The sequence below is a fragment of the Pristis pectinata genome, chromosome 1, assembly GCF_009764475.1.
Source record: "Pristis pectinata isolate sPriPec2 chromosome 1, sPriPec2.1.pri, whole genome shotgun sequence".
NCBI classification, from domain to species: Eukaryota; Metazoa; Chordata; class Chondrichthyes; order Rhinopristiformes; family Pristidae; genus Pristis; species Pristis pectinata.
Window position 1 is genome coordinate 86,133,574 of NC_067405.1, and position 18,663 is coordinate 86,152,236.

The following is an 18,663-nucleotide window of genomic DNA, read 5'->3' on the forward strand; positions in this document are numbered from 1 at the left end:
ACCGTTCCCGAGTCATACAGAATAACGGATCCACCTTTATTTTGGACATTGAGGCAGGGAACAGGTTTTCACGGCGAACCGCCTCAAACCGGCCCATTTGGATCTGCAACAACCCTGTCGAGGTTGCAACGCCGCGACGCAGAGGCCGGCCCCCCTAAGCGGCAGCTGGCACAGCCCACGGACCTTGGGGACTGTATTGCCGGTTCTGGGGGGGGGTTGTGTGGCGACTCACCATTTAGTCGGGCGAACCGGCTCGGCAGTCGGGTCGCGCAGTGTCGGAGCGACAAGGCCCAAGATGGCGGCGGGCCTCGTCTTTCCGAGCGACGGGGAGAACCCGCGCGCGGGAAAGTCCTGATGACGTAATACTTACATCATTGCCGGTTTCATTGGGCGGGAACAGTCTCCCTAAAGGGCCCGCGCAAGGCGGGAAAATAAACCAGTTCTTGTTCGGCAATCCTCCGACTAGCGTCTTGTTTTATTCCCGCGGTAGCAACCGCTACAAAAGAAACCTTACTCAGATGTATTTACCAGTGCACCACCAGAAATAATGCTTGAATGAATTTGCCAAAGAAAGCTTTTTTTTAACCTTTCTTTTTCGTCCTCACAGTAGAAGCACAAAAGGAAAGAGAGTGGAAAGCAAGAGGAAACGTGACACAGAGACCCAGAAGGTAACAATTAGCTGGCTGCCTGGAGACCTGCACAAACTTAGAAAGCAGAGGAGGTGTAAAAGCAACAAAAATCTCTCAGGAGCAGGTATTCTCAGGCTCTGTTTCAGCCTCGTAATGATTAAGGGAAGTGGTCTCAGGAGGTCCAGAGCAGATTGTGGCAGGCTGACACTGGAGTTCCTTTGTGAATCAATGACTTAGAGTGAATTTCAGAATCAGCTTCCAATGATATGAAAAATGTACACCAGTCACCACTATTTATCCTATGTCTCTTAATGTGAAGGTGTAGGGAGTTAACATTTTCAATGCACCTTTTTATCTGTTTAGCAGATTTGTCCAGTCCGCACCCTGTCTGTCACATGACCATTGTTGATGTTGAGAGAAGTATACAAGCTTGCAACAGGCTAACAGCACCTGAAAGTTTAGCTCAATGCACAACTTTAAGTGTTATAATTTTCCAAAAGGATTTCTGGTCCAGCCAATGCATACACAAAGCCTGCAGACCCCTTTAGAATAAAGAACTCATTTCAATTAATTTTAATCCTTGAATTAGAGCAGATCTGTTGTTTCGGGTAGACGGTATAGGTGTTTTTCGGAAAAGAAGTTTGAAGACTACCTGTCTTAATCACAGATTTCTTTGGAAACATTGGTCCAAAAATTATGATCTGTATCATATTTTCAGTAGGTTTTATTTATTTTAATTCCAGGGATGTGGGCTTCACAGGCTGAGCTACCATTTAATTGCCCATCCCTAGTTGCCCTTGAGAAGTTGGTGGTGAGCTCCCTTGTCGAACCGCTGCAGTCCTTGAGGTGTGGGTACACCCACAATGCTGTTAGGGAGGGAGTTCCAGGATGTTGACCCAGCGACGGTGAAGGAATGGTGATATATTCCCAAGTCAGGATGGTGGTTAAGAGGGCAAATTTCAGTTGGTGGTGTTCCCATGCTTTTGCTGCCCTTGTCCTTCCAGCTGGTAGAGGTCATGGGTTTGGAAGTGCTGTCAAAGGAGTCTTGGTGAGTTGCTGCAGTGCATCTTGTAGATGGCACAGACTGCTGCTACTGTGCATTAGTGTTGGAGTGAGTGAAATGTTGTAGATCTGTGCCAATTAAATGGTCTGCTGTGTCCTTAATGGTGTTGAGTGTTGTTGAAGCTGTAATCGTCCAGGCAAATGGAGAGTATTCCATCACTCTCCTGACTTACTGTGTAAATGGCTACTCCAGTTTAGTTTCTGGTCAATGGTAGCCCCCATGATATTGATAGTGGGGGGATTCAGTGATGGTAATGCCACTGAATGTCAGAGGTGACAGCTGGATTTTCCTCGATGTAGGTTTCGACCTGAAATGTCGACAATTCCTTTCGTCCCGCAGATACTTTTCGACTCACTGAGTTCTTCCAGCAGATTTTTTTTTGTTGCTCCAGATTCCAGCTTCTGCAGTCTCTTGTGAATGGATTTTCTCTCGTTGAATATCGTCATTGCTTGGCACTTGTGAGGTGTGAATGTTCTTGCCACCTATCAGCCCAGGCCTGGATATTGTCCAGTTCTTGCTGCATTTGGATGTGGACTGCTTCAGTATCCGAGGAGTTGTAAATGGTGCTGAACATTGTGCAATCACCAGTGAACATACCTACTTCTGACCTTACGAATGAAGAAAGGTCATTGATGAAGCAGCTGAAGATGGTTGGGCCTCAGACACTACCCTGAGGAATTCCTGCAGAGATGTCCTGTGGCTGAGATGATTGACCTCCAACCACCACGACCATCTTCTTTTGTGCTGGGTATAATTCCAACCAGCGGAGGCGTTTTCCCCCTGAAGTATGTGAACTGGGGTTTTTGACCACTGGTTGCACAGTTCATTCTCATCCTTTGTTATTGGTGAATTAACCTTTTGGGTCTGTCCCGGTAATCCCTGAGGACTGCTAGAAACCCTTCCTGACTTTGCCATATTTGGAGTTCTGAAAGGAGCCATGTCAAACCCATTTTTATGCACTCCTACTGAAAAAACCAACGCAGTGCAAAATTGGAAGTGTGCATTTTAATTTCTGGTCATAATGGCTCAGTTACGGTGTCTTCAGAGGAAACTTTAGTAACAAACTATTAAATGTCGAAATTTCTCAAAAACGTTGAGTCTCCAAATATCAGAGATGCCAGACTACAGCTTCAAACTCTGCTTTCTTTCCCATTTTTAGTCCTAGGACAAGAGGAGAATGTAGTTAGGATGACCCAAGGAAACCAGGACTAATTATTTGTAGCCTACTCAGTTCACCCTATGTGGTTAATGGAGAGACCGAAGAGACTGCAGATGATAGAATCTGGAACTAAAAACAAGCTGCTGGAGGAACTCAGCGGGTCAAGGAGCATCTGTGAAGAGAAATGGATAGTCAACGTTTCGGGTCACCCTTCATTTGGAGTGAAAGAGTGGAGATAGCCAGTATAAAGACATGAGGGGAAAGGATGGAGCAAGAGCTGGCAGGTGATTGGTGGATCTAGGTGAGAAGAGGTGATAGGCAGATGGAGGAGGAGAGGGTGGAGATAGCAATAGAAGCTGGGAGGTGACAAGTGGAAGCAACAAGGGGCTGCAGATGATGAAATCTGATAGGAAAGGAAGGTGCAGCATGAAACCAAATAAGAGAGGTGGGGAGGGCAGATGGGAACAGTAGGGGGAGGGGACCCAGTGGGAGGAGTGCATGGGTGATGGGCAGATGAAGTGGATGGAGGAGGGAAAAGAAACATGGTGATGGAGGTTGAGGGGAGCGGGTGGGGTGAGTGTAGTCTGAACTGGGTGGATCAGTAGAAGAGAGGGAGAGAGAAAAAGGATAGAGGGAGAGCAGGTTACCTGAAATTGGAGATTTCAATGTTTATGCCATCGGGCTGTAGACTATCCAGATGGAGTATGAGGTGCTGTTCCTCTAGTTTGCCCTTGGCCTCACTCTGGCAGTGGAGGAGGCTGAGGACAGGCATGTTGGTGTGGGAATGGGAAGGGGAATTAAAATGGTGAGCAACTAGGAGCTCCAGAAGGCCATGGCGGACAGAGTGCAGGTGCTTGGCAAATCGATCACCTAGTCTGCGCTTGGTCTCACTGATGTAGAGGAAGCCACGACAAGAGCACCGAATACAGTAAGCAAAGTTGGAGAAGATGCAAATGACCCTCTGCCTCACCTGAAAGAGCTGTTTAGGGCCCTGGATGGTGGTGAGGGAGGAGGTGTAGGGACAGGTGTTACACGGTTAATGGGGAAGACGCCTGAGGAACGGGAGGGATAGGTGGGGAGGCATGGGTGAACCAGGTAGTCACGGAGAAAGTTCTCACTGTGAAAAGCAGGAAGGGGTAATGAAGGGAAGATGTAGCTCGTGCTGGGATCACGTTGTAGCTGGTTAATGGAGAGGTTTTGCCACCTTTGCTCAGAACACATGCCACATTTGTAGCTGTGGAGAAGTCAATTAGAATAGATTTGTTTAAACCCACATAAGTACCAACATACCATGGAGTTAACCACTTGCATTTATTTTTTAAAATGTTACGGTCGACAGTGGGTAGGCACTGTGTGATTGAACAACCAATGAAGGCACTGAGACGGCTTCAGACGTGGTTGACAGCAATAATTTCTAGTCCTATACTATGCCATTAATAAAATGGGTGAAATGGCACATTAAACAATAATCATAAGAATTATTGTTTTCCACTTAGTTACTTATACACAAGAAATCACAAAATCCCATGCCTCTAAAATATGCCTAGGAATGCAATCTCATTTGTTTTGCATTAACTTATAAGATGAAATATAGTTCTTCATGAAGTCTAAGTGAGGCAGAAGACAGGTAAATTCAGAGTAGGAGTGAGACAGAGAATTAAAGTGACAGATGACTGGAACCTCAGTGTCCCCGTTACGTACTGAAAAGCAGTTTTTAAAATAATTGTTACCTGGAGGACTTTGGTCTTTGCTCTGTTACAGATGTTCCCCCTGTTTCCTCCATCCCTCCCCCTCCTTGCAATTTAAAACCAACCACATATTTCCATTTCCAATGAAGAGTCCTTAAACTGAAGCATTGACTCAGTTTCTGTCCCCACTGCTGCTGCCTGATGTGCTGAGCATTTCCAGCATTCTCTGTGTCTGTTTCAGATTTCCAGCAACTGCATTTTTTTGCTCCAATTCTATCCTGTTTGTCAGAGAGGAATGTGAACCAACGATGCCTTTACCAACCCAGGAGCTCAATCCTGAAGGTGGAGCTACTTTTGAAAGTAGTTCTGCATTGTCACAAATTGAATGTTACACTTCTTTTAAAGTGCCTCTTTACCATCTTTCAGCTTTCTTTTAAGGTATCTGGATACCCTGGTTTAAATAGGTAACTCAATGAGCTTTGCAGGCTTTGAACATTCCCCATTCCACCTTAATGGTTGAAATCCCTTACAATATTGTAGTCAAATATTCCTTTGGTTCCACAGAGATCCTGGACAGCAGAGGTTGTACTGCATCATGTGTGCCTGTTGCTATTAAGGAGGCCCCTATAAAACTGGCGAGCTAGATTCACTGTGAGGTGAAGCAATTGGTTATGTAATTTTTGATTGTGGTTTACATTTTCAGGAGAGTGAAGATGATCAAGGACTGTGGAAAGAGCAATTTCATGAGTTTATAGACACCAAAGCCAATGGCAAGTAATACATCTCGGTAGTATTTCTTAAAGCCTTCAACCTATTGTCCGGGAGTTTTCTTTTAGCTAACACAATTATATTACCACATAAAATATTCAAACACAATTTAATTGGTGACAGGACAGAGTGGGGTGCCTGAACAACCGCATTTCTGTTTCCTTCAATAATCCATTTGCTTTACAGCACTGAGGCAATCCCATGAAGATTGCTTCTCACCTTGAATGGCAATTCATTAATAACAAAGGCAAAAGAATCCCAGTGGCTGATCCCGTTTCTGCTGCTTGTGGGTTGATTTACACATTGCTGCCTAAATGTGCCTTCTTTGCTCAGTGGCCAAAGCAGCAAGGTTAATAACATAAAAATACTGGAAACACTCAGCAGGTCACTCACTGGAAAAAAGAAACAAAGAATGTTCTGATGAAGGGTCTGTGACCTAAAATATTAAACCCTGTTTTCTCTTTCCATAGATGCTGCCTTACCGCTGAGTGTTTCCAGCATTTTCTATTTTTATTTCAGATTTCCAGCATCTGCAGATATTTTGATTTTCATTTGTTGTGAGGTAAAGTTTGTCATGTGTTAATAATGCACAGGTATTGCATTTTCACTGCTACTTCACAGCTGAGAGTAAACTCTGAATCTAATGCACTTCGGAACAAACTTACATCCTATTATTTTATCACTTTTACTATGGTGTAAACAGCCTCACCATTATTGTAACAGTAGGGTATTTCACCAAGTCCATATTCTTAGTAGGCGGCTCTTCAATGGCAAGGATGACTTGCTTTCACTCCAGTTTTGTGGGTTCTGAGGCCAATGTGGGAGCCGCAGACTCTTTCACAGATTGGGCAGGAGATGGCTGACCTGGTGGATGAATGGGTAGTTTGTGAGCAAGTCCACTCCTGCTGTTTATGAAGGGCTTCAATGTGTTCCTGATGCAGATATTTGAGGTCTTCAAAACATCCTGAATGCCCCTTCTCCACTCTGAACAGTCATGAGCCAGGGATTCTGAAGAGTTGGTGGGGATGTTGTATTTTTGCAAGAAAGCTTTGAGTGCATCCTTGAATCTTTTCCTCTGTCCTCTTGGTTAAGAAGAGAGGAAAATTAGGGGTAGCATCCCGTGGAAGCGAGCCTGATGATGACTGGATATGTTTCTGGGGTCACGGTCAAATGGTGTGTGGCTATCTTCTAGAAATGAAAGTTTTGAAAAAAATTAGTTTTCAAATAATATTGATATTGAGGCTTTTTATAATTCTGAATTGCCTTATGGAATACTTCTGTCACTAACAGGCCCTACATCTGTTGGGTTGGATTTCTCGCTGCATGGGTTTGAGCATGTTTACGGAATTCCAGAACATACTGAGGGTCTACGGCTGAAAACTACAAGGTACAAGCTTTTGAGTGGAGTAACCTGAGAATCTTGTAACAGCAGTGACGGTCCACAAAGTAGATTCTCTCAGACACGATTATAGGTTGTTTAAAGGATCCACTGGTTCATTCTGGGATGAAATAATCTAAACCAGACAGAGCTAATAATGGTTCTATAGGGATAGAATGTCAAATGCACCATTTCTGGAAATAAGAATTATGGAAATTTTGCATCAATTTATCATAAGCAGAATTTGACTTCCATCTACGCTGGGAGAAGGGCTGTGGATGCCATTTAGCAGTTCATTGGTTGAGTTGCATTTCAACTTTCTTTGCATTACTCCTTACCTAGTGAATGTGTAGGCAGCTGTTGAGCACAACTCCATTGGTGTCCCTCTGTTTCCTCATCCTGTTGACCATTGTTCAAGTACAGATAACATCTGTTGGTAAGCCATCACCCTTCACAAGAGCTTGATTTATATTTGTGACAGTCCTGTTGACACTTTTCCACCAGGAAGTCTGTCAGAGATAGAAACACATCATTTTGCCCCTGCCATATCTTCATTACATAGTGCTTAATCCATCTGCAGCATTACAGGAGCCATCGAGAGATGCAGCACAGAAAAAGGACCTTCAGCCCACCAAGTCCATGCCGACCATCAAGCACCCATTTTTACATTAATCCTACCGTAATTGAAATTCTTCTCCCCATATTCCCATGAACTGCCCTCACCCTGGATTCTCCCACTCATCTACACAGTAAGGGTAATTTACAGTGGCCAATTAACCTACCATCCCACACACTTTTGGGATGTAGGAGGTGACCCATATGATCACTTTGAGAGCATGCAAATTCCACACAGACAGCACTTGAACCAGTGTCACTGGAGCTCTGAGGTAGCAGCTCTGCAAGCTGCACCACTGTTGTCCCTGCTGTGGTCAACTAACCCAGTCTGGATACAGTACTTCAACACCTGATTTTCAGGGCCCAGTCATTTACTCCCATACAAGCGAAATGTTCAGGGGATGATTAATGCATTGCTGCAATGAATCACAAATGCTGGATATATCATTTAGATGTAAAAGCAATCCGGGTCCTATCAATTAAACCAAAAGACCAATCATTAATTTGTTGACCTTTGTCTTTGCAGCCAGGAAGAACCGTACAGGCTCTATAACCTGGATGTTTTTGCTTGTAAGTTGTACAGCCGAATGAGTATTTATGGTTCCATACCACTCCTCCTTGCACACAAAGTAAAGCAAACTCTGGGAATTTTTTGGCTGAACAGCTCTGAGACTTTGGTGGATATCAGTACTAACAAAGAGAATAAGGTAAGACCAGAGTTTGTGTTTAGTATCACCTACTCTGTACATAAGGAAATTGGTTAAAGCTTTATATATTTTCAATAAACATATTAAGGTTCAGTTTCTATTTTTACTTCCTTAATATAAATCGAGTTTCTGTCCAGTTCTAAATATTACACATGCCTGTAAATTACATCTCCACACTGAGCCCAATTTAAATTATCTGATTCTAATTATTGTTGGCACCAGGAGTTTTAATTACTGTGAAATTGTGCTGATTCTTCAGTCTGGTAAACTGTGGTGTGATGTTTGTTGTTTGACTTAATACATGGTCAGCAGTTGAACATATGGGAAGCATCTTTGCTGCTCCCTGACTGTATTAGATCTGTAAATGGGTGCATACCACACCAACCCAAAACAGACCTCATACATCCCAGGCAGTGAGTATAACATAGCAGGAGTAGGCCACTTGCCCCTTCAAGCCTGCAGTGCCATTCAATAAGATCATGGTGATCCAGTCCTGGCCTCAACAACACTTTCCTTCTCACTCCAGGGTTATACCTGGTCTCCCTGGTATAAACGTCTGTCAGACTCCACCTTGAATATATTCAATAACTTCACACTCACGGCTCTCTGGCTGAGAAAATTCCAAAGATTCTTGACCCTCTAAGAGAAGAAAGTGCTTCTTGTCTTCATCTGAAATGGGCAACCCCTTATTCTGGAACTATGTCCTCCATTTCTAGACACCCCCCATGAGACAAACCATCCTCTTATTATCCACCCTGTCAATGACCCTGAGAATTTTATATGTTTCAATAAGGTCACCTCACATTCCTGTAAACTCCATTGGTTATAGGCCCAATCTGCTCAACCTTTCCGTGTACATCAACCCCTTCATTCCAGAAATCAACTTCATCAGCTTCCTTGCACTGCCTCCAATGCAAGCATACTTTTCCTTAATAATGGAGACCAAAATTCAATGCAGTACTCCAGGTGCATTAAAACTTCCCTATCTATTTACTCCATACTCCTTGCAATTAAGGCCACCATTTTGAAAGTGCTTGCTTTACCTGCATGCTAATTTTTTTGTGTTTCATGTACTAGAACCCACTGGTCCCTTTGTACTGCAATATTTGGAGTCATATTTCAAAGTAATAATATGCCTTGTCATTCTTCCTTACAAAATGGATAACCTCACACTTTGCTACATTATGCTCCATCTGCCAACTTCTTGCCCATTCAATTAACCTATCTATATCCCTCTCCAGGTTCTTTGTGTCTTCCTCACAGCCAATTCACCTATCTTTGTATCGTCAGCAAACCTGGCTACAGTACCCTGGATCCCTCCATCCAAGTCCTCAATATACAGTAGTTTGTAAATACCCCATTGATTGCCCATCTGAAAAAGACCCTGTTCATCATGACACTGTTAACTAGCCCCTATCCATGCCAATATATTACCCCAAACCTCTTGGGTTCTAATGTGCCCTAACCAGTTCTCTTTAAAGGGAACACTAGATACTGGTCCATAAATCTCCAGGAATATTCTTGTAGGTGTTATGTGTCAGACTATGTCAGTTCACATATCCCACAAAGCATTTGTATTTGTACAGTATCTATAATCCAGCAAAGTGTACAAGAGGGCTTTTATCAAATTTTGTTCACAAGGGGTTAGTAAAGTTTGGACAACAATATTGCTTTTAAGGAGTGTCAAAGGACGATAGTGAGGCAGAGAGGATGAGAGGTTTTTGGAGGGAATTCCTGAGCTTTAGGGCCTTGGCAGCTGAAGGCACGACTGGCAGTGATGGAGCAAGTAAAGTTGGGGTGCTCCAGGTCAGAATGGTGACATCTTTGGTGGGGTGGGGGGGGTAGGGGGGGTAGGGGGGAGACAAAAATGAACATGCTACTTTAAAAGGTTAATGTTCTAGTGAAGCGAGCTTTCAGGTATACCGTAATGGTGAACCTGAACATTCATACTTTTTAGAGTGCCCTGTTTTGCCTGACCCAAGCATTTTTAACTGTGGTTTTCAGGCATTCTAATAGTGGTGGGAATAGTCAATCTAAGTAGTGGCCCAGCTTGGGCTGAAGCTTATCTCATGGTCATCCATGGCATAAGATTGTGAAGAAGTGCATAAAACTAGGAGAGATTATCTAGTGAGGGAAAGACAAGGCCATGGAGTGTTGGAATATACAGATGAAAACTTTAAAATCAAGACATTGCTTAACCAGCAGTCATAGAGTCATAGGGTCATACAGCATGGAAACAGGCCCTTCGGCCCAACACGTCCATGCCAATTTTGTTGTTCAGTGAGCTAGTTCCGTATGCCCGTGTTTGGCCCATAGCCCTCCAAACCTCTCCTATCCATGTACTTATCTAGATGGCTTTTAAATGTTGCTAATGTGCCTGCCTCAACCACTGTATCTGGCAGCTCATTCCAAATATGCACCACCCTTTGTGTGAAGAAGCTGCCCCTGATGTCCCTTTTTAAATCTCTTAACTTAAACCTGTGCCCTCTTGTTTTTAGCACCCTCCTTGGAAAAAATGACTATTTGCTTTCTATGCCCCTCATGATCTTATACACCTCTATCAGGTCACCCCTCAATCTCCTACGTTCCAGAGAATAAAGTCCTAGTCTACACAACCTCTCCTTATAAATCAGGCCCCCAAATCCAGGCAAAATCCTGATAAATCTTTTCTGCACTCTTTCTAGTTTAATAACATCTTTCATGTAACAGGGTGACCAAAATTATACACAATACTCCAAATGTGGCCTCACCAACACTTGTATAAATGCAACATAACTTCCCAACTCCGATACTCAGTACCCTGACTGATGAAGGCCAGCATGCCAAATGCCTTCTTCACCACTCTATCTATCTGTGATGCTGTTTTCAGCGAACTATGCACTTGCACCTCTAGGTCCCTCTGTTCCATAGCACTTCCCAAGGGCCTGCCATTCACTGTATGTCCTACCCTAGTTTGATCTCCCAAAATGCAATACCTCACATTTATCTAAATTGGAAGCCATTTGCCAATCCTTAGCCAAATTACCTAGCTGATCAAGATCCCCCTGTAATTTTTCATAACCTTCCACAATATCTACAACACCACCTATTTTAGTATCATTCACAGTGTAGAGCAGTGAGCACAAGAGTGATATATGAAAGGGGCAGTGTGAGTTTCAGATGATCTTAACTTTACAGAGGCTATGAAAAGGGAGACTGGACAGCAATGCACTGGAATGGTTAGGATTAGAGGTAGCAAAGGTGTGCAGGAACAGAGTCAGGACAAAGTTGGATGAATTTACAGAGGGGTTATAAACTGGCAGTGATGGTATGGATATGTAATCTAAAGTTTTTCTTGAATTGCATACAGCACATAGTAGCACAGTTGCACAGCTAGTAGAGCTACTGCCTCACAGCTCCAGTGACATGGTTCAGTCCTGACATCCGGTACTGTCTGTGTGGAGTTTGCACATTCTCTCTGTGTCTGCATGGGTTTCCACTGGATGGTATGGTTTCCTCCCATGTCCTAAGACCTGTGAGTTGGTAGGTTAATTGGAGACTGTAAATTCACCCTTATGTGTAGCTGAGTGGTGGAATCTGGTGGGAGTCAAAGAGAATGTGGGAAGAATAAAATAGGATTCATGTACGAGTAATGTAACTGTGTGCTTGATGCTCAGCTCAGACTCAGTGGGTCAAAGGGCCTGTTTCCATGCTGCATGACTTTATGGACTCTAACACCAAAATCTGGTTCAGGCTCAGACAGGCAGAGGGATCAAGTCAGTGGCTGGAGAAAGAGGGGACTCAATGCAGTGACTTTGGCCTTCTAGGTACTTGTAGGAAATTTCTCCTTATCCAACGTTGAATGTTGATCAAGCAGCCTGACAGTATGGAGACAGTGGAAAGGCCAATGCATTTACATCTCTCAGTAAGAGGATGTGAAATCCTTTCCGCTAAATTTTGCAGAAACCTACAACATGCAGTTTCAAACTGGGCTCTGTAGGATCTTGGGCTCTGCAAACGGGTGGTGCAAAAGGTCAAGACTTAAGACATGCTTAAGGTCAATGCTTAAGACATGAGTATGGAAATCTCTGCAGTGATTTCTGCTACTCTAGCAGAAATCACTTATCTCTACTCTCTCAGTATTTGCAAAGGTTGCTATAAATCTGTGTTCCTGGATTGCAGGCCTACCCATAAGATTGTGTCAGGGATATGGGTCAAATGCAGGCAGATGAGACTAGCTCAGGTAGGCCCCTTGGTCAGCATGGACCAGTTGGGCCTAAGGACCTGTTTCCGTGCTGTACATATGTCTGACTCTCTGAGTCTATATTCACAGAAAGGTACCATAACTATGTTGATATTGTCTGCAATGAATTGGGAATATTTAGATGTACTTAAGGATCAATAATGAATTCAAATTGTTTGGTCATTGGTGAGCTAGTAACTAAATATTTAATGATAGGGAGCGTTGGGCAGAATGAAGAAGTTAAAGGCAGATGATGATGCACCACTGAGAACAGATGTTCGCTGGATGTCTGAGAGTGGGATAATCGATGCATATATTCTGATGGGTCCCAGTGCTTTGGATGTGTTTTACCAGTACTCAAGGCTGACAGGTATGATGGTTGCTGACTATAGGCAAGTAAATAAGCAGATTGTAGACAAGGGTACTTTAATCAGTATGGCAAGACATGTTCTTTGGTCCAGAATATAATTAAAACACCACTGTTACTTACATGGTTTAATCTTGAAAACATGTCACTTATTTGTTTGATCACATATATTTATGAATTGATTTATAGTTATTCAATGACATTTCACTGATGTATACTGTATGTAGAATTTGCCATTCTTGATATTTTCATGTACAAGCGACCATTTCCTACAGCTAATAAGCAAGATGTTTTGTTCTATACTTTTCCTTTTCCCCTCTGCTCCTACTTTCCTGAAACTACTGATTCACACTGAAGAGCAGACCTGCATTGGCCAAAAGCCCATTTAGACCTTGCCCAAAGGGCTTTCAAATTTTTCTGAAACTTTGCAGTAACTTGGCGGGTAAATTGACTGAGATCCACACAGTTAAATCAACATGAAAACAATGCACTGTGAATACTGGAAATCTGAAAGCAAGCCATCTCTAAATCTGGATCTAATGGAAGGTCAGCTCTTGACACCATAGATATCGCCTAATCTGCTGAATATCTGAAGCACTGGAGCATCATCTTGTTCTCACCCAAAGTTCAGTAGCTGTAGTTATTGGATGGGTGAGCAGGAGAGAGGGTTGCTGGCTGATTTTCCTCTCCCCAGCCCAGAGCAATTGAGACTAACAGTAGCACCCCAGCTAACTTCAGCGAGCAACACGAGCAAGGATCTCTCTGGCTTGTGATGATCCTCAGAAGCTGTTCCAGTTGTGCAGTTTTTGTAGGAGCTGATTGTTGAATATCATTCTGTTTGCCCCCCAGGTACTCAGGCACTTCCTCCGCTCTTTGCACTGGGTCACCACCAGTGTCGCTACAGTTACGAGGATGAAAGTGAGGTGAAGCAGGTGGACTCTGGCTTTGATGTGCATAACATTCCTTGTGATGTTTTCTGGCTGGATATAGACCACACTGAAGGGAAACGCTACTTCACCTGGGACAAAGCAAAATTTCCCACTCCTCGGGAAATGCAGGAATACCTACGAGCCAAAGATCGTAAGGTGAATATGACAGAATGCAGCAGGCCAGTCTACACAGTGTTTGGAGGCCCAGCAACTTATGTGTCTGTTCATTACTGGATGCTATTATTCTATAGAGCTGGTGCATTGCATGAATAATTTCCACACTCTCATTCTGACATTGGTTGCTCATGCTGGAGTACATTTCCAATAGCACTGGCTATGTTCCTTTAACATTCCTGGTAGACTTAATTGCATTTGCATTTAAGTCTAAGCAATGAGTTCCAGGTGGTTGCTTGACAGTGGGTGAAATAAAGACTTACCTCCAGGGCTGATACCTGAACATAGACCAATTTTTGGACTCGCATTTTGTGAAGATGTTTAACATGATCCTTGATATTTTTCTTGCATCATTTTGTTTTTGTTGGTCTGTTTTTATTGGGACACTTTGCTGCTGGTCAAAAAGTCATTACAACACAGAAGATTGTTTAGTTCATTGTATCTAATCTGGCTGTTTGTAGAGCAATCCAGTCAATTCCATTTCCCTGCTCGTGCCTTGCCAATTTCCTTTCAAAATCATTAATTGTCTCCACTTCCAACACCATCATAGGCAAATAATTCCAAGTCACAACCATTCATTGCATTAAAAATAATTCTTTGTCACATTTCCTTTGTCCCTCTTATCCAAAGCCTTAAATCTGTGAGCTCCAGTCCTTGCACCGACAACTAATGAGAACAACTTTTTCTTGTCTACCTTACTAAATATTTGTACTATCAAATACTTAACCTTTGCTCAAAGGAGAACAACCACAGTTCCTCCATCCTAACCTTATAAGTAAAATCTTTCATCTGCCCTTTCTGTGGGATTGATATTTTTGTTAAAGCCTGGTCCTTCGGATTCAGACTGTCTCTCACCTTGTTGAATAAGAAGTTTAGCACAGTTCTATTGCTGTCTCCAAAGGTCTTGCCCTTCAGATACAGGTTGAAGTCTTGAAAATCAAAAAATCTGCAGATATTGGAAAACTGAAACAAAAACTTGCCAGTTCTGATACAGGCAGAAAGTGAGTTACTTGACATTGTTGAGTTCAACATTGAGTCCTGGCCAGTCCTGCTGTTGGTCATCCATCATAATGTTGGCTCAGTTTTTCTATCTCCACTAGCATGGCCTGGCTGGCTGGGCATTTCCTCCAGCTCTGGATTTTGAATGTTACTTTATAGAAACCTTGTGTACTTCACTGTTCATTTATATTTTGACAAGCCAACATATCTATCTAGTCTATTATAATAAGTTGTCTGATTCTGATGAAAGGACAGAGACCTGAAATATCAACAGTGCTTTTATTTTCCGTGATTACTGCCTGACCTGCTAAACATATTTTTGTTTTTATGACTCTGATAAATTTCTCATTGACCCATCACAGTCAGCTGTATCTAAATTGATTTTGCCTTGTCCTTCTCTCCCTCACGCCAACATCAAATTCAGTCAAGTTATTTGGTACCACTTGCAAGCTGTTCCTTAATGTTAGATACTTTACTGTTTTTCTACTCATCATTACATCCAATATGACCATTTCTTGTTGGTTTAAAAATATATTAGTCCAGATTGTGCTGGAAAGGAGTACCTCATGATGTAGCTTGGTTATTAGAGATGTTGATGTGCATTTAAGTTTTTAATTTTTATTTACTATAGGTATCAGCTAATAGCAGTGCTGTGAGCACAGGAGGGTAACTGAGATCCTGAAGGACATTGGGACAACCAGTTTGTCTCCATAAGCAATGAGAATCGAAGACTGAGTAAAACACAGAGCACGAACAGTGGGGGTGTAGTTGAATTCAGTATCAAATCAGGTACAGAAACAAAGGGAAAGACTGGGTTAAGAGAGAGAAAAAAAGACTGGAAGAAAAAATAAGAATTAAAAGTAATTGACATTTTTTAAGCTATCAGCAATAATTCACAATTTGAAGGAATGAGATGCTGCACTTTCTTGAGAAGGGAAGTGGATTAACAGTCATTGACAATATTACTTCATAAGAAAAATATTACTTCCACTTTATGTATCATCAGCATCTAACTTGAAAATGCAGCAACTTTACAAAAACAGTGGTATGGCAAAGAACAAGGAAAAGGTCAATGAAAAGCTAATGGAATGGGGCAAATTAACCTGCAGCTCGTGGTTGGTTGCAATTCATGGGATAGTTCTTCCTTCCCTGAAGCTGAGGAGGAAGAGCTCTCTATCCCATGAATATTTTCAGATTAATATATGACTTCATCATTAAAATGCTATTTTTGCAGAAAATTATGAGCTATAATTTAAAAAAAACTGCCTCAAATATGTATTAGAAATTCACTCTCTTAGTACCTGGATTGTTATATCCCTAATCTGTAAAAATTAGTCTTCAATTATTACTGTTGTTAGAACAGTTCACGTACTGTCAGGTCTGTAATCAACTTCCACCCAAAGTCTGGCATTCTTTTCTGTTCCTCATTATTACTTAGGGTGTTCCTACCACGTGCTATAGGAATTTCTCTCTTTCTAATGCTGTAATGGTGACCTTTTTCAAAATTATACCCCTTTTTCTCAAATTCCTGGTACTTTCAAAAACCCAGAGACACCAGGATATTTACTGTATGTCATAATGATACCCATTTCTCACCCTATCTCAGAAATGGTTACATCATGAACTTTTAGTCGAGTTGTGTTACTAATTTTTTCATTGAATTCCTTGGGTTTGTCAGATTTTTTGGGTAACAGACCTTAATCTGTTCTCTTGCTTGTGTGGCATTTTTCTCAGTTTTCAGCATCACATTTCTTGTTTTTATCACTCCTGTATTGATAAAGCACTTCCATTGACCTTCATAGCCAATGTAAAGTTTCATCAATATAGAATACACAATAAGAACAGAAAATTCTCAGCAGGTCAGGCAGCATCTGTGGAGAGAGAAACAGTCATAGTTTCAGGTTGTTGAACTTCATTTGGTGCCACCATGTAGACATACATCCAGAAAAAGATGAAGCATAGGCTCAGAAACACAACATCTTTCCTCCTAGTCCATTTGGAAAGCCTTCCAATAGTGGAAGGTGAAAGAGAGAGACAGATAGCAGACATTAGCAAGCAACTATAGTACCTGAGCCAACATCTTCAGTGACTGCAAAGAAAGATTAGAGGAAAGAAAACTGGGGTTCTTCAATGCTAAGAATATCTTCTCTTGTGTTCCCAGCTGGTGGTTATCATTGACCCCCACATCAAAGTGGATAATAAGTACTCTATCTATTGTGAAGCCAAATCCAAGAAGTATCTTGTGATGGACAAAGATGGGGAGGAATACCAAGGCTCCTGTTGGCCAGGTAAGGGAAAGGTTACAACTTCTGAGTGAAGAGCAGATGCATGTGGACAGGCATACACAATGACCAGAACTAGGATCCACTCTTAAGGGTGGAAGTTGGTCCATTAGTTCTGTTTGTTCTGTGTCACTTGGTACAAAAGTACATCCTATATTTACACATTGAACATAAAACATTTTTATTAAATAAAAGTGTCATGTACAATGGATCCAAGCAAGATAAATAAATTCAAATAAAGAACAGCCTCAAAAGATAGATTGACCCATCTCTATTACTATAAGTAAAATATTTACAATTATTTGCAGCCTGATATTCCTGATTTAGTTTCTTTTTGGGTGATGCTGTCTCCTGTAGCTTTGGTCCATGTGCATGTAGTTCACAAATTAACCTACATATGCTGAGCCAGGGTTTCAAAAACACATGTTGGGCGATTAACCTCATCTTAGTCATGGCACCTTTTGCCTCTGAGTCAAAAACTCTTGGTTTCAAGTGTAATCTCTAAATCATTGAGCAAATAATCTAGGCTCTGACCTCCTTGAATTTAAGAAATAGAAGGAAACCTTTGAACCAACATTGTGGCTGAGCCTGCGCCTTGTACACTTGATTGCAGCAACTCCACACCACTTGATTCACATAATATACAGAGTTCTCTGTGTTGGCAGTTGGATGTAAAACATCCTTTGCTACTTTCCAAAACTGAGTAGGGAAGTTATTCTGGTCAACCAGCATCATTGACACAGAACGTCCAGTTACTTAGCCCACTGTTATTTGTGAGATCTCACTGTGGGATAATTGGCTGTTGTGTTTTACCATTACAGAAACAATGAGGTGCTTGGGGATGAGCTAGGTTTATGAATGTTGCAATGCAAATATTAGTTCTTTATTTGTTTAGTTTCTGGCTTGTTCCTTGGCACCAGTGCATTTTTCCAAATCTTGCTCTGTTCCCAGCAACTTCAAGAGTCATCCTGATATGTAATATCTAAAAAAAATTAAGTATGTCTCCAGTGTCACTGTTTGAATGTTTTTTTCTCTCTCTTTTTGTGTATTACCAGGTGTCTCGACCTATTTAGATTTCACAAACCCTACAGTTCGCGATTGGTATGCCAACAAGCATGGATTGGACCAATATAAGGTAATTGTGAAGTTTCATTTCATGCTCATTTTAAAGCCCCATTGTCACAAAAGGTAGGAAAAAAGATGGGAGGGTGTGATTAGTGCATTCTTTCTAAGTTGCAATTTCCATATATTTTTTGCTGGCATTTCAGGAGCCAAAAATATGCAGAAAAGTGGTGCTTACGCCATGCTCGAGTGACGTGATATTTTTTGCAGTGTGAGTTACATCTTGCAATATGCTTGTCTGTACTTTAGAACATTTGTCTCTTAAACATGCAGCACAGATGCAATATGAATGTTATCTAAGATTCAGGCACTCATGTCAGCTATTTGTTGTGTAGAAATTTCTCTGATCTTCCCTGGATAATTGGGGGAAGTGGAGGACAGTGATTTATTGAACAGAAACCTGAGAGACATGGAGTAGATAATGAGGATCCAGGCTGGAGGAGCACAAAGCAAATGCTAAGGTAGTTCAGGATGAAAAAAGCAGAGAGCAAGAGAAAGGGTGCCCAAAATGGAGGGAATCTGAGAATGGGGCAAAGGAACTGAGAATAGATCGGCAGAGAG

General features: G+C 42.0%; 1 protein-coding gene across 1 annotated transcript in view; it reads left to right on the top strand.

Moving 5' to 3' along the window:
- Positions 1-18,663, top strand: part of LOC127570643 (neutral alpha-glucosidase C-like) — a 95,193-nt gene that overhangs the window by 42,513 nt on the left and 34,017 nt on the right. Inside the window, exons 6-13 of the mRNA XM_052016394.1 lie at positions 608-668; positions 5,243-5,309; positions 6,598-6,694; positions 7,827-8,007; positions 12,446-12,599; positions 13,446-13,681; positions 16,860-16,986; positions 18,036-18,115. Of these exons, the coding sequence (XP_051872354.1) occupies positions 608-668; positions 5,243-5,309; positions 6,598-6,694; positions 7,827-8,007; positions 12,446-12,599; positions 13,446-13,681; positions 16,860-16,986; positions 18,036-18,115 (1,003 nt within the window). The remainder of the gene's footprint in view (positions 1-607; positions 669-5,242; positions 5,310-6,597; positions 6,695-7,826; positions 8,008-12,445; positions 12,600-13,445; positions 13,682-16,859; positions 16,987-18,035; positions 18,116-18,663) is intronic.